Here is a 16,150-nt window from a genome sequence, read left to right as displayed (position 1 = left end):
TGTTAACAGCATTCCAACTAACTGTTATTCTATGCACTAAAAGTTTATTATTATTCCGCCGACTTATTTTGCCGCGCTTCTCCTCCCGCATTGAACATCACAGAAACTCCGTTCAAACATCAAAACGTTCAGCTCGGTCGGGAATCGATTGTTATTACTTTTCTCATTCATAACTTTCATAATTCCAGAGATACATCCCATATTACATCAAATTTATAACATTGAAGTCAATGGAGAAAATCCTCAGACTTCAACAAATCTTCATGCAATTCAACTGCTAACTGTTCATTCATACTTTCACTCAGAAACCTCATTCCAACTTTAAAATGTTACACATCTTTCTGACATTATTCGTGTAAAACAACGTTTAAATCTGATTCTTACTTTTAGAGATATTAAACATTGTTCAGACCTTGTTTTAGAGGTTTTCTTCACATTTTAACATTAACTAGAGTGTGTGATGTCACAGCTAGAGTGGAGGACAGCTTGAAATTCGCATTCATATATTTTTTTTAAACTGCCATAATTCCAAAACCCTACATTCCGGAGACATAATTTATCATGACAAACGTAGGAAAACATCTCGTAGCTTGAAAAATGACAAATAATTAAGCAAAATAATTAAACAAAATGCTTTTTGAGGGCATGAAGTGACAAAAACGTTCAACATTCCTCCATTAAACCCCATTGTAATTTCAGGCAGATATTTCCTCNTAAAATAGCTTTTGAAAATATGTGCATCTTAAAAGTGCTTAATTTTAGATAAACAAAATAAAGTGTAGCAGCAGCTTGAGTTTCCTTTTTTCTTTGTTAACCGTTTCACATCATGACTTAACAGTTTCAGACGATTATAGAACAATATCAGTCTTTACACATCATAACAATTGAACAGTTTTAAAGTTTCTCTTTCTCTCCCTCTTATATTGCAGTCCCTCACTCACTTTTTTTGTATTCAGTGCGAGAATTGAGTTTGAGCTTGTCCTGCCAGGAGTTTAAATCTGGGCTGAAATGGTGTCAGGGCCATTCTCATACACATGCAGGTGCTCATTGGTTAGCCTCGGTTAGCCTGCCCTGGAACGATATTTAGTTTTAGTTTTTATCATGGTGGACTGATCATATTGGGCTCTGAGACTGCTTATTTTGTGTGTACTCAGTTCTGACTTGAGAGAGAATGTTTGGTCAAACACTTTGTGTTTTGTCTCAAAGTGACGTTTTGGCACTTTTAATGAGCGCCACGGTCTCTGAACAAATGAGACACACTGGTACAGGCGTAATTCTGTCCTCCCGCTTACCTCATCATTTATGAGAAAACATTTCATAACATTAACACAACATATTCGAGGTGGTTTTAAAAAACATATCCGTATTTATTTATTTCTCCAAGTTATGTTTTCGTGTGCACTGAGGAGTCGCAACAGGCGTTTGTTTAATCATTTTAAGATTGGCTTGGATCAATGTTTGAAAAATGAATTCTTCATATATGATAAAAGAGAGGTAACATTTTATTTATGCTAGTATTTCCACATATTTCTCTCCATTCTCCTTCTGCCAATGGTGTGGCAGTTTCTCGTCTCTCCCGTTTTTGTGCTTAGTGCGTACGCATGGGTTAGAGTTTGCGTGGAGGACCGCACGTTTTTCCATCAAGTTAGTATTTTATAAATCGCAAACATTGCGTAGAAACTGGCGTACGCCATCTTTTGAGCGTATATCCCTTTATAAATGAGGCCCCTGATCAGTTTTTCACACTGGACTCACACACACAGATGTATTGTTTCACTGTAGCAGCTCAAACGGAATCATTGAGTGTGTTCTACTGTACCTTAATTAAAATAAACACACAAGAGAAATGTTTGTACCATGGGATCTACCCCACTTTAGATAAGACATTAATAACACCCTTTTTTCCTTCTGTCAACACGGATGCTGTAATTAAAAGCAGCGATGTACTCTGACTGAAGTGAAGATGGCCATGAAAAAAATAGAGGAAAGTTGAAAGAGGGGGGAAAGAGACCAAACGATAATTTAAAGGGGACCTATCATGCAAAATGCACTTTGTGATGTCTTTTATACAGGCGACGTCGCCTCTTAGCTCCGAAGCTCTTGCCTCTAGACCGACAATTTTTTGGAGCTGGAAGTGAACCGGATTCCGGAGCTAAGAGGCGGCGCCGCTGCGGTGTGAACAGGAAAAAAAGGTACTTTTCAGGCTCCAGCTCCGAGCCGTAGCTGAAAACGCGTTGGTGTGAAAGGGGCATGAGAGGACAAGGCAGCTGCTGCCTAAATTACTGGTGCATCAGATTCAAAATTAGAAAAAATATGTAGTGTATCAAGAGGAAAAGTGGCAAAATTATGTCAATGGACTGACAATGAACAATGGTCATCTTCATTAGGCTCACAAATAGTCATTGGAAGACATGATTTTCAACCTCAAAAATGGAAATAAATTGATCCAAGACCTTTCTTGACAGTCTTACCTGCATGGCTACAACAATTTAAGATTTAGTTTGCACTATTTTATAAACCCCCTGCATTTGTTCTGATACGGAACACATTTTCGAGCATTGAATTCATGAAATGAAACCCTAAAGATGGCGTGATAACGTACTTATAAACTCTTCAAGCACCCTGTTTGTAGACATTTCACCTGACCAGATCTCATAAATATACTCTTTATATCAACAGCATGTGAGTTATTATTATTACTGCATGAACAAACAGAGCAAAGCTTGATTCTCCACAGAAAATATAAAGGGTTATACTCACTTTCTTTTGCTCTGTTACAAAAACAAAATTCTGCCTCGTTTATTTTATCGACTATTGGCTGTCGATTGGATGGCGGTCAGAACAGTCAGCAAAATCAGCCATGGGATTGTATGTAGAGTTCCTGTTGTAATGATTGAGCTGCAGAATTATACAGGGTGTTAGTTCAGTTGGTGCTATCGAGACCAGGCTGGGAAACGTATAAAGGTACTAAAGAGGTACTTGTATTTAACTTCAGTATTTCCATTTTATGCTACATTGTACATTTTACTCCACTGCCTTTTAATGTGTCCTTTTAGGCAACTTTGCAGACTTTCAAATCTATCTGCCGATTATTTTCAGGTTATTCCCCCTCAATACATTTTATTTTTTTGGTTATAGTTTGGTCTATAAAATGTCCAAATATTTGTGAAAATGTTCCTTTTTTATTTCCTCAAAGGCCATGTTGATGTCTTTAAATGTCTGTTACATCAATCAAAAACCTAGGAAATGAAATAGAGAGAGAAGACATCTCTATATTTGAGAGCGTGAAAACAGCATTTTTTGCATTAAAGATAACCTTAGTGATCAATTGAGTTCACAAATAGTTGCCATATCATTTTCTGTCTATTGAATAATAGATTGCATCTCTAAAACACATTATTGCACCAATAAAATATAATCCAATTATATAAAATGCATTATTCTAAAATGGGCTACACTGTTAGAGTACTTTTACTCTTGGTACTTTATTTTATATTTTAGATAATAATCACTTATAATAATTGTCACTTATTATGCTCATTTATGCCAATTGACTGATAATAAATGAGCTGATACAGCACATTTTAAGTGTTGTTTACAGTCATTTGGCTAAACCGCTAAACCATTAATGTTTTACAAAAAATTGTAAATGGCTAGTTAATTTATTTATTTTACTTGCAAGTATAGTGGGGTTGGATATACAAATATGTAAATGATGATGGTTGGTGACTCCTAAAGTGGACAGAGTTCCATCCGCAGACTAAAAGTTATACATTTCCCACCCTGGACCTTTCAGCTCCTCTTTTATCCATGCAAAGCACAGAAGTCAAAGTCTGCGAAGGCTTCCTGCTGCTCAGCAGAGAGGATAAAGGGTTTGGCGGGAGGCGACAGGATTGGCTGGAGTTGAGTGAACTCGCTGTCAAAGTTTCCGACATCCATTGACTCTTTGATTGACGGCAGGAATGGTGGCTTGGCTGTCTTAGCCAGGAGGGCTTCCCAGTCGATGGTCTGAAAGACAAAGTTATATTTTCTTGTTGAATCAATATTAAATGCCGTGCACTCTTTTTTGTAATTTAGAACAAAATATAGCAGTAGTGGAAACATGTACTCAAACACTGTGCTTAAATTCCAGGTACGTACTGGAGTATTTCCATTTAATGCAGATTTAGACTTCTACACATTCCAGAGGCATATGTTTTACTCATGACTCCACTACATTTATCTGACAGTGAAAACAATATCTCCAGATGGGTTGATTAGCCTTTTTTTCTTAAAGGGGCCCTGTTATTCTCCTTTCAGGATTCATATGTATATATTGTGCCTCTACTGCAAACTGTTTCCACGCTTAAATGTTCAAAAAGCTCTTTATTGTTCTCATACTGCCTGTGCTGCAGCACCTCTTTTCACCCTCGTTCTGAAACCAGAGCCCAGTCTGCTCTGATTGGTTAGCTGGCCGGCACTCTAATGATTGGTCAACCGTTTAGAAATGTCCCGCCCCTTAACCTATCATTTACAATGTATTTCAAGTGCTAGCCAATAGAAGCGCACATGTTACGTAGTGATGTCACTATGTAACGGAAGTAGACAAAGGAGTCCAATGGAGGCGTTTCAGGCGGGGGGCGGGAGTGTCTGGGAGTGAAACTCTCTGGAGGGAACTTTGGGGATTTCAGCCTTTGCAGACCATTAACATGCACAGAAACCTATATACTGTATATACACACTACTACTTTTAGCTAAAGAAACTGTTTTAAAAGCCTTAAATTAAGAATCCTTCTAACACCCCTTTGGATTTGATTAAATACACAAAATGATTTATTTAAAGAGTACGTAAAGTTAAATAAAGGGATTTTACCTCAAAGAATTTCTCCCCTTTGACCTCATTTGCATCTCTCTCTCCAGCGCCGAGTCTTTTCAGAGGATTCCTCTTCAACAGCTACGGAAGGATGATCGAGTAATATAACATGATAGTTACAGCCATCTTAACCAAGGATCTCAAACGCTTAACATTTCTGCTATCAACATTAAACCTAAGGACCATGACAAGATAACTCGTTTTGTTGTCCTTGTTTTCTGCTGGTGGTACTGTTATCATCTTCTTTTATGTCTGTCTTATGTCTACAATTATACCAAAAGATGTTAAGCTGAACTAACAAAAACATTTAGTATGAAATTAAGCTTAAACTCCTCAAGTAATTGAAATAGAATCAGGGTTTATGTGAGCCTTAGATGAGAGGCTTTTACCTTCTTGATGATGCAGACCGCATCAGGAGGAAGAGACCCTGGATAATGCACATCATCATTGACGATGCTGTCGAACACCTCCTCCTCATCCTCACCAGGAAACGGAGACTAGCAGCAGGGCAGAGTAACACATTTAAAGGGGACATATAATACAGATTTTCAAGCTTATACTTGTATTTTGTGTTTCTACTAGAACATGTTTTTCTTTCTGAATACACCTGTATTCACCCACTGTCTGAAACGCTCTGTTTTAGCGTCTTTGTCTTTAAGGCTCACCATAAAAAAGGCCAGTCTGTTCTGGTGAAAAATATGGTACACCTTTATAAGGGTTGTTTTCAAACTGTTGGTGGAGATGCAGGGCAGTTTATTCTAATACACCTGCATGTGACAAAGGAAGGGGGACCCAATCCAAATGGCTTGTTGAATCCTTGTGGGGCACTACTTATACCAAAATGTATGAGCACAAGCACTGAAAGAGTGAAGAGTAAAAATCCCCTTTACCTACAGTCCATTTAGGAATTTGATAATTGATCATTTAAAGATAAATGGGTACAGTTGCAATGGATGTTAGAATTGTCATCAATGTTTTGAAAACTAACAGAAACTAATCGAAGAAACACAAAAACACGTATTAGCTACCTCTCCAACGAGCATCTCAAAGATCAGGACCCCCATCCCCCACCAGTCCACCGCCCGGGTGTAGTTGTCGTCTGTCAGGACCTCGGGAGCCAGAAACTCAGGAGTCCCACAGAAAGTGGAGGTCCGATCTCCGTGACCCATCCCTGTCGAAATAAGTAAAACACAATTATTACAACTATTTTACCCCAATTATTACAATTATTTTTAACAATCAAAATCATCCAGGAAAAATGTTAAAAGACCATAATCAATACTAACAAAGCACTTATATACTAATAAAGGACTGGCTTATCTAAAGCCAATTGAGTAGCACTTGAAATGTTTGGCTCTATGAAACCTGATGTACTTATATGATTCTGTTTTCTTCAAGGTTGTATCTTCCTGGTCGAATGCACTTATTGTAAGTCGCTTTGGATAAAAGCGTCAGCTAAATGCAATGTAATGTAATGTAATAATCTCATACAAACACACGACATAAGGCTTTCTGTAAACCTTTAAATTGTACTGAATAAATAGGCAAAAAGAAGAAAAAAAATACTGCAAAACAACAAAATGTTTTATAACATAGTTCTAAAAATATTATATTAAAAGTTAGATAAAAAAAAACTGTACCAAAAGTAAAAGCCCTCATTATGCGGCCCATTACTGCTGTATTCCAACTATTGATGCATTTAGCGATCAACTCACCTTCTTTACAAAGTCCGAAGTCTGTGATTTTCACAAACCCATCTGCATCCATCAACAGGTTATCCAGCTTCAGATCTCTGTGGAAAACACCCAGCGCATGTATAACCACGTCTGAAGCTACAGTACAATCAGGTGAAATCCCTTTATTCTGTATGACTTACCGATAGATGATTTTATTCAGGTGGAGAAACTCTAAACCCAGCAGGACACATGCGGAATAAAACCTGTAGACAACAACAAATACATTAACAGTATAATACTGAATACGAGCACACTTGCTGGACTTTCTTTCTATTTCTGGTGTTTTTTTTTAATGCATTTATAGAATTTCAAGTGTTGTCATGTTGCAGCTGATCAAAGCGGAGCTCATTTAATCCCTTTTTATACTGCCGGGCGGCTTCATTTTCTATAAGATATCATAATGTTTGAGTTGATTTGCATAAAATACTTTATACAATTACCTCAGAATAATGCCTAGTAAACATACTTAGTTATATTCCACCGCTGCATTACACAAACATATAGGAGGACAAACAGGAACCTGGTCTGGGCCTCGCTGAACACATCGTTGTGGATGTGGATCATGAGGTCTCCTCCAGGTAAATACTCCATGACGAAGCAGACGTGGTCGCTGGTCTGGAAGCAGCCATGGAGGTTCACCAGGAACGGATGTCTGGACGCGTTGATCATCTCAAAGATCCTCTTCTCGCTCATGAGGCTGCAGAATAACAACTCAGATTCAATACTCTAAACGTCATATATTCACGAGGCCTGTATAACAAATGACCATCTCTATACATTAGCTGAGTGTCTTCAATTTTGTTAGATTTTTTGTTGCTAAGTTTTAACTCGAAGTGAGTACTTTTACTGAGTTCTTAGTTACAATCTCCGAGATATCTGTTTTATGATCTTTGACTTATTTTGATATTTGCTGGTGTGTTTTTTGGAACTAACTTGCCAGGGATCCAAACAGTATTGGAACTAGTCTTTTTTTTTTTATGCTGCCAATACAAGGGCCTTTTCTCAATAATCCTACAGATTATTACTTTAAGTATAGCCTTGGTTTACTAGTCGGAAATTCACAAACAAATTAGTAAGAAGACACAAAAAATGCCCTTCAAACTTAAAGCCTGAGAAATACAATCAGCAAATTGTAGCTATTTGTTTAAACTCTGTCTTGTTTTAGCTTTAAACTATTTTAAATTACAGCAGACTTTTAATGTGTCTTTAATGGCTCTGCTAATTTCTTGAGAAACTCCCTCTAGCGTGAACTTTGGGATTTTATCCTTTGCAGAACATTTACATGCACAAAAACTATATAACACACGACCACAGGAAAGGGAAACCTCCAAAAAGCATAAAGGGCCCCTTTAAAGCTTTCCCTTCACACACCTCTCCACTTCATCTCGTGTCACAATGTCTCTTTTCTTCAAGGCTTTGATGGCATACAGTTTTCCTGTCTTCTTGAACTCTGCCAGCAGAACCTGAACAGAGAAGATTCACAACAAACAACTAAAGATGAACACCAGAAGAAGATCATTTAACAGTTTAAGTGAAAAGCGTTCAAACTTTTACCTTCCCAAAGTGTCCTCTGCCCAGAACTGAAAAGTATTTGAAATCATCCATCTGCATCCTTGTGAAAGAAGAGCCAAAATTCACTTAAAAGTAATTAGGATTTGTTTATAAATATGCGTGCGTTCGTTTGTGTGTGTTTACTTTAGAGCAGATACAGGCTGGTCTCCACTTTCTTCTTTGTTGTTTATGGAAGACTGCAAACAAACAGAGACAACGTTGGGAACATTTTATCATTCAGTCACCTCAACACATGACATCCTAACATCACCATGTCTACAAGAGCTTTCTTAATGATCCACTGCATTTGGTATTATAACTATGTTAAGGAGTGTTGCTTGACTCTCAATCGAGCTTGTGTTATGAAAGACTTTCTACTTTAAAGCTTCCGTTTGTGATGATCTTAGTTTTTGTGTTGAATGTTTCTGGTTTTATTTTTAAACGTATTATTCTCTTTGTGTCTTGTCTGGTTTTACTTCCTGTCTTTTTGTTTTCCAACCTGTGTGATTGTATGATTGTGTTCATCTTGTGTGTATATAGGCCTGTCTCCCCTTGTGTTTGTAGGTTTGTCGTCTTTGTTCCTGTCCGGTTCCCCGAGTACCTGCCTGTGTCTTCGGGGACATGAACACTGGTCCTGTGTTTGTTGACCTGCTGTTGGGGGAGTTTCTTGAAAATCCACACTCATTTAGACTCTAAAAGGTGCCTGGTGCGTCAGTATGAAGACGCTCTGGGACTGAGACCAACTGTATTTGAAGTAGTTAAAGCTATTTTTTTCCAGCTTCGTACCATGGCCAAAATCTATCTGTTTCTCTCTTCCAATAATCTTGAGAAAGTTATCCACGCCTTTATATCGTCCCGTCTAGGCGACTGCAACTCCCTATATACTGGGATCTGTCAGTCATCCCTGCAACTGGCCCAGGTATTTAACTGGTATTCAACTCTAACTTGTATTTATTTATTTGATGAAAGGTTGTCTTGGCCACCTGCTCTTTTATGTACAGCAGTTTGGTGAACGTGGTTTGTTTTTAAATGTGCTTTATAAATAAATGTGATTGATTGCTTGATTGCTTGATTGATTGATTGATTGATTGATTGATTGATATGTATAATATTGGAGGTCAAACACTTTAGTATTAAGCTACTGTCTTCATTGTTTTAAAATAAATTTTAAAAAACAGTGTACCAGATTTTCTTGCGAGGCAGGCACAGAGGATGTTTTGTGTGCTGTGGTGATGATGGCGGGGGGGTCTTCTCCCGGCTGGAGGCTGGTGGGAGACGGCTGATCCTCAGTGAGGCTGAGCCTGACTTCTGGAGACTCGCTGCGAGATACAAAGACATAAAAGATGTTGGCTCACACAGTTTGGGCAGAGATTTACACCCTACTAAGTGTGAGGTGATTCTGACCTTGGCAGTGGAGTGGTAGCTAGAGGCTTCTTCTCAGTTGGAGGGGGGGGGTTGTTGGCCACCAGGTCGGGGGGCGTATAGATGGACGAGCTGAAGGTGGTGAAGGAGCTGTAGCGAGGGAGGATGTTCATCATCAGGTGACCCCATGTGGCGAAATTCATGTTCATCTGGGCCGCTCTGAGGAAGTTCTTCCCTGAGGAAGAAAAGGTTGCCATGTTACACCAGAGGAACAGAAACACAGACGAAATCCTTTGAAAGTAAATTGTTGGATGCTTTAGGTATTTCCTCTGTACCTCTCTCTTTAGTGAAGATACATCTCTGACGCCTCAGCTTCGGCTGCCGCTCAACAACAGTGTCGATGAATTGAAGCTGAAAAAAGATAAAAGGAGAAGAATTATTTTGGACATTCACTTGTGTTATTGCTCAATTTCTCAACATCTTATATTCAAAATATATGCAAGTAAATGAATGCAGCTAATGCTGGGAGAGTTGTTCTTGTTATACTTTGGTTTGTTTGGTCAATTGGCTAGTGACCTCTCTTTGTTTTGAGTCATTAAAACATTATCTTTTTAATTTTGCTGATCAGTTTCTCCTTCTTTTCTCCCAGTTATTTAATCTTTTGCCCTTTCATCCCTAGACTAATAGGGAACGTAACAATATTAGTTTTTTGGAATCATTTATTTGCTATACTTCGAGTAACCCAGAATGTATATATTGCTGTACTTTTTGAGAATGTATTTAAAGGAAGGCACATATTAATGATGTAAAAAGCATCGTTTTTTCACCACATATTAGGATGTTGAGGCCTCTGATGTAGAGAGAAACAGGTTTTCAAATGTTTCCGAAAAGTACAATTGCTTTAGGATCCTTTTGTTTTGATGTGTACACCAGTAAAAGGCTCTATAGTCCAGTTGTCATTGTTTGCCTAAACAATTTCTCCATAATACACATTCCACTGAAATCACACTAGCCTCTAAATGTCACGATTCTCATGTTATGTCACGTTTATAGTTTTGTAGGTTTGGGTGTTTTTGCTGTTTTCCATGTCATGTTTTCCTTTGGGTTATTGTCTGGTCCTTTCCCTGTGTTTTCCTCTTGTCATTAGTTTCCCTGGTGTGTCTAATGGTCTGATTATGTTCACCTGGGCCCCTGTGTTTTCTCCTCCCTCCTCACCTGTGTCTTGTTGTGTGATTGAGTCTTGTGTGTATTTAAGTTCTGGGTTGTCTGTCTGTCTTGGTCGGTTCGTCTTGTTCCCTGACTAGTTCTGCGGTGAGTGTTCTGTTTGTCATTGTATAGAGATATCATAGCCTTGAAATAAAGGAAGTTTCAGTTTGTATCTGCATTTGGGTCCTGCTTGTTTCACAAACCGTGACACTCTGGTGATAAAATTCAGATCAGACCTCAGATGTTCTACTCGCTATTTTGTAAGGGGGAAATATGGTTGAGGGTAGGGAGTTACATTACATAATAAATCCCGTACACGTTAACTAAATCCCCACAATTTAGGGAAACATGTCCAGTTACAATAGCTTCAGCCTTTTATGCACCTTTGAATGTGTGTTCGTTACCACAACGCCTCCCCCACCCAACCACGTCCTTACGTAAACGTACCCTGACCCCGGAAAGGGTTTGGAACCAACATCTATTGACGCTTGGTCACCCTCCTACAACCAAACACTAATAGCTGCCGTGTTAAATGCAGGCACCCGGGTGCAGTGGGTCTCCACCCACAAACTGGCGGTCAGGTGCCCCTTGGCCCCCCGGAAGGACGCTAGCTGACTGACCACCACGTCTGCCTCTCCGCCGTGGTCTGAATTAGGGCGGACAATCTGCCCCTAACCTTGATGGGGGCAGAGGAGAGGTCAATATGCTCAAATAATTTTCCGTATTCTTGAGGATTTGGTGACACGAGAGGATTGGGTTTACTGCCACCCTCTTTTCCTCCGATGTGATCCCCCCGCCACCCTTCAAACCCTGAGATGGTGGGTCTGTCGAAGGGGCAAAAAGATGACTGACGGCCGGGGAAATAATGAAGGCAGCGTGTTGGACACAGTAAGCAGATGGCTGACCCAGCAGTTTCCACCATGGGAACGGGGCCTCCGAGGGTTTAGGGACCCTCGGCAGTGGGTACGTTCCGTGAAGGGTCTGATTGTGGTTGTGTGTTGTTGTGTGTTGGTGTTGGTGTGTTGTGTGTTGTGTGTGGTGGTGTGTGTGTGTTTGTGTGTGTGGTGTGTGTGTGTGTGTGTGTGTGTGTGGTGTGTGTGTGTGTGTGTGTGGTGTGTGTGTGTGTAGTCCAGGGAGTTTGGTGGGAAGGCTTTCCCTCTGATGTTTGTCAGACCTCCCAGAGAGGAGGGATTCAGTGGCTAAGGCGGGGGTCTCAGGAGCTCAGTGCCTAGTGTGTCTGTCTGGTGGTGTGTGTGTGTGTGTGTGTGTGTTGTGTGTGTGTGTGGTGTGTGTGTGTGTTGGTTGTGTGTGTGTGGTGTGTGGTGTGTTCTGTGGTCGTATGGTTTCAGGGGGATTTGAGGGAAGTTGATTATCCTTTTATCTGTTACTGCGGATGGACCAGGGAACGCCTGACCGGAGTCGGCCCGGGCATGGCCAAATCCACACACTCCAAAAGGATGGGTTCAGTTGTGTTGTGTGGTGTGTGTGTGTGTGTGTGTGTGTGTGTGGTGTGTGTGTGTGTGTGTGTGTGTGTTGTATGGTGTGTGTGTTTGGGATGGTCCCCCAAAGGTGCATTCAGAGAAGCAGGGCCTTTCTCCTGCGGCGGGGAAGCACATAGTTGGGAAAGGTCAAACACCCACATGGGGGGCAGTGAGCATCCTGGGCAAGGCGGACAGGAAGTCGCCATACCACACCAGAAGACAGGCACCTGTCGGTAAGGAAAGAGTACTGTGGTGTGTGTGTGTGTGTGTGGTTGTGTGGTGTTGTTGTGTTGTGGTGTGTGTGTGTGTTGTGTTGTGTGTGTTGTTGTGTGGTGTGTGTGTGTGTGTGTGTTTGTTGTGTGTGTGTGTGTGTGTGAGAAGAGCCTTAAAATATGATTAACATCAGATACTGTATGCATTAGGGCAGAACGTATACCAATTTCTTTTTTGTTTGTATAACTTTATGAACGTACTTTTTGTAAAGGACTTAGCTATTTTCACCACATCACTTTTTAGTGATATTCGCATACTTTGTCTTCGAAACATATGCTTAAACATTTCTCATCGATAATATTTGCCTTACCAATGGATACTGATATGATATTTTTAACTTAAAATATGCTGACCACTCCTCTAGTGACATAACGAGCTTGTACATGTACGAAATATCTGCCTATACTTGGGGAATGTCATAACTTCGAGCCCCATGACCAGGCAGATAACTTATCACATTTGAAAACGCATGGTAAGTATAAATTATATATTGCATTTAAAAGAACCACAATTAAAATGCAAAAGAAAAAGAACCCAATATGAGGGTGACAAGGCAAAATTACGAAGTATTGCCATATTTTATTTATTACATGTCCCACTTGTTAGACGCTTTTATCCAAAGGATTTACATACTCAATCCCCACAGAGCAAATTTGGGGTGAAGTGTCCTTCAGAGACCACAACGATATGCTGACTGAGGGGGTTTGAACCTGTGCTGCGCTGATCCGAACACCAACACACTATCCACTGCGCCGACATGCCTCCGCTTTATATTCACAAAGTCATCAAAAAAATACTATTTCAATACTTCACCTAACATTGCATATTATAGATACTGTGTAACTGAGAAGGTGTTCCACAGTTCGCTACGCATTTATAAACTAACTTTATTAAATACATTTCTATCTTTCGTTCTTCTTATACAAACACATCATCCGTTTAACCTATGCAGTCAGCGGACAGAAGGAAGACCATTCATTTGACACCTGGATGAGTGGACCTCATATATAATGTGAAGTGTTACCATAGGTGTGATGTGGTCGCTCTTAACGTATTCCACCACGTAGCTGTGCTTGCTGTAGCCATAGGAGAGTGGGGGGTGAGGGCGAGGTACACATGACAACGGTGGCAGGAAATGGTGTTAAAAGCCAAAGCGTCGTTTGTCGTTGTGTTTGCACAGCTGCGATCTTAAACTACCAACAGGAGTCGGTGTTGAGGACTATGGGTAGAAACTCAGATTGTTCCCTCTTCGTCACGACTCTCATCCTCCTCCTTTTTGGCAGGCGCTGCGGTGGATTTTTGAAAGCCTTCATTCGATCTGATGCATTTTGGACCTCAACCCCGGAAACCAGCATTCTACCCTGGTATGAGAACACACCAAAACACACACTTTGGTGAAAGAAAAACACACTCATCGGTTAAAACAGAGCGAAACACATCACCTCTTTGCTAAGTAGAAGTTTCACTCACCCCCCCCCCTCATCTTGTCCATGTCATCCCTTCAGCTACCCCAACTTTCACATCACCCATCAGTAAGTCCACACACACACACCACACACACACACACACACCACACACACACACCACACAACCACACACACACACACACACCACACACAACAACCACACACACCACACACACACACACACACACCTCCAACATCAGCGTCAGTTTGCTCCGGGACAGCCACATAAATGACATTCTTCGCACACACCTAACTCCTTTACCATCCCACATGTCAAGGATCACACGCACACCACCACACATCACACATCAGGTTATATATTTTTAGGCGAAGGAGAGTAAAGAGGGGAAGGGGGGGTGGTGGCAGCGGGAGGGGGTTGACAGCAGAGAAGAGGGAAGTACACAGGAAGTACATTATGTTATCACTCCCCATGTCTTCTCCACCTTTTCACTTCTTATCACGGCCCGATGTCTCAGACCCCAGCCTTAGCTGCTTATCCTCCTTTTTCTGTCTCCCCCCCTCTTCCTCACAACACGACGACTCTCTAAAAATGACTTCCGTGCTCCCATTTTAGTGGTCTGGGCCCTGGGATCTTAGATGACCACTTGGAATGTCCATTGATGCCGCAAGACAAATCTGGTGATGAATATTTTAAATGGAACATGTCTGGTCTTTTTTTAGTGGTGTATGAAAGAGTGAAAGAGTAAAAGGAGGAGGATTGTTGTGTTTGGAGGATATAGGACATGAGGACTTGAATATGTGTATATATATTATATAATGTGTATAATGTGATTACAAATATGAGTCAGATGGTGAGTCTGAATATGTGAAGGATTTATTTTCCCGGAAAAGAGAGGAGTTGACCAAGAATGCAGATATGGAATTGACTTTCACCTACGGAATAGCCTGAAGATGTATATAAATCTAATATAGAAAGATGATCACACCGTTGTTCCTAAAAATCTTTACTAATGACTTCATGTGTTCAATAGTAATCTTTTCTCAGGCACTGCCAGATCATTTTTAGGTTAGGGTACAATGAATCTCATTTATATAGCACAGATAATATATTTGTGAAGTTATAGTTATATCAGATTTCAGCATCTGTATAATATTGACGAGAATTCTTATTCGCTATTATACCGTACCATGAGTCTTCTTGAAGTGCAATTAAATTGCCTTCTATATAACAGCCTCTCTTTATGATTTCGCTTTGTGTGTTAGGTCTTCCTCTTTCTCTGATTTATATTTTGTTATTTAGTGTTTTTGATGCAGCTAAATATTGATTCTTATGTGACCATACTAGTCTTAACACTCACACTTTTAAGTTATTGGCTAGTGCCTCTACTATTATCATTTAATTTGTATGTGATTAGGGCTAAAGGTGGACGAGAAGTGACATTGCCTGACGACCATCCTCTGAGCAATCAAAACAGAGCTTGTGTCAGTAACTTTTTACCAATATCAGAGCAGACTCATATTCCTAAAAAAATGATCAAACTTCTATTTGGTGCTGAGGGGTATGATAAAAGTACGTATGTATGGATGATCATATTCTGACCATGTAGTTTGTATACAAAATCGTATTCTCGTTAATCCAATTATGTTAATAGATTATCCCATAATGGACAGATGATGGATATTTACTATCTAGTACATCTATCCAATTATATGTGTTTATCTTCCATTTCTGGCCCTGAAAACGTCTATAGCAACCATGACTTCATATTCTGACATCTTGTTCTGGTGAATGGTTTTAAGTATATAGTGATATCATAATGTTTAAAGGGTCTTTATTCTTGAAGTGATAATCCTATTTCCAATGTTGAAATAAAATTCTCAACTTTTTGGTTAGTGTTAATCTTGATGTGTTCTCAATAGTCTCATATCTCGATTTGCTTTTTGCAGTTGGTTTTATGCAGCTGGTTATTATATTATGCATATAATAATCAAAATATGTCCATACTGCACTGTTTTGGTGTGTTGTTATTTGGTGCATGTGTAGCTTACTACATGCATCTTGCACTAAGTCATGTTGTTTGTCTTGTTATCATGTGTAAGCGATTACTTAACGTTTGCTATTTTAATTGTCTTGTATATAAAGTACCTAGTTGCAGTAGTTCAGTATATTATTAGCTTACTTGTAAAGCAACTACTTACTAATATTTATATTGATTTTATTTTATGTGTTTATAAAATGTACTGTACTTGTAAAATTATTGT

The 16,150-nt window shown here is 39.7% G+C and overlaps 1 protein-coding gene across 1 annotated transcript; it reads right to left on the bottom strand.

Annotated features, from left to right (window-relative positions):
• Positions 1–2,185: 2,185 nt before the first annotated feature.
• Positions 2,186–13,816, bottom strand: LOC104942037 (serine/threonine-protein kinase N2-like). The gene is made up of 16 exons (XM_010767227.1): positions 13,659–13,816; positions 13,486–13,537; positions 11,279–11,378; positions 9,837–9,953; positions 9,544–9,736; positions 9,323–9,458; positions 8,284–8,336; positions 8,143–8,200; positions 7,960–8,051; positions 7,109–7,285; positions 6,729–6,791; positions 6,568–6,644; positions 5,881–6,023; positions 5,242–5,349; positions 4,853–4,933; positions 2,186–4,008 (listed from the first exon to the last, which is right to left on the bottom strand). Exons 1-16 carry the CDS (start codon positions 13,814–13,816, stop codon positions 3,805–3,807), a joined length of 1,812 nt encoding a protein of 603 aa, XP_010765529.1. The 3' UTR covers positions 2,186–3,804.
• Between the last annotated feature and the right edge of the window lie 2,334 nt (positions 13,817–16,150).

Source organism: Notothenia coriiceps, unplaced genomic scaffold (genome assembly GCF_000735185.1).
Source record: "Notothenia coriiceps isolate Sejong01 unplaced genomic scaffold, NC01 NC01_scaffold00004102, whole genome shotgun sequence".
Lineage (NCBI taxonomy): Eukaryota > Metazoa > Chordata > Actinopteri > Perciformes > Nototheniidae > Notothenia > Notothenia coriiceps.
The sequence above is the reverse complement of the archived record's forward strand: the minus strand, read 5'-3'. Positions and strand labels throughout refer to the sequence as shown.

Bases quoted from the DNA above. Each gene is read 5' to 3' on its own strand.
- LOC104942037 (XM_010767227.1), bottom strand. From the start codon at position 13,816: ATGCTGGTTTCCGGGGTTGAGGTCCAAAATGCATCAGATCGAATGAAG. The intron at 7,286-7,959 runs GTGTGTGAAGGG...GTTATTCTGCAG, and splicing joins ACACGAGATGAAGTGGAGAG to CCTCATGAGCGAGAAGAGGA. The intron at 5,350-5,880 runs GTAGCTAATACG...CCCTGCTGCTAG, and splicing joins TTGAGATGCTCGTTGGAGAG to TCTCCGTTTCCTGGTGAGGA.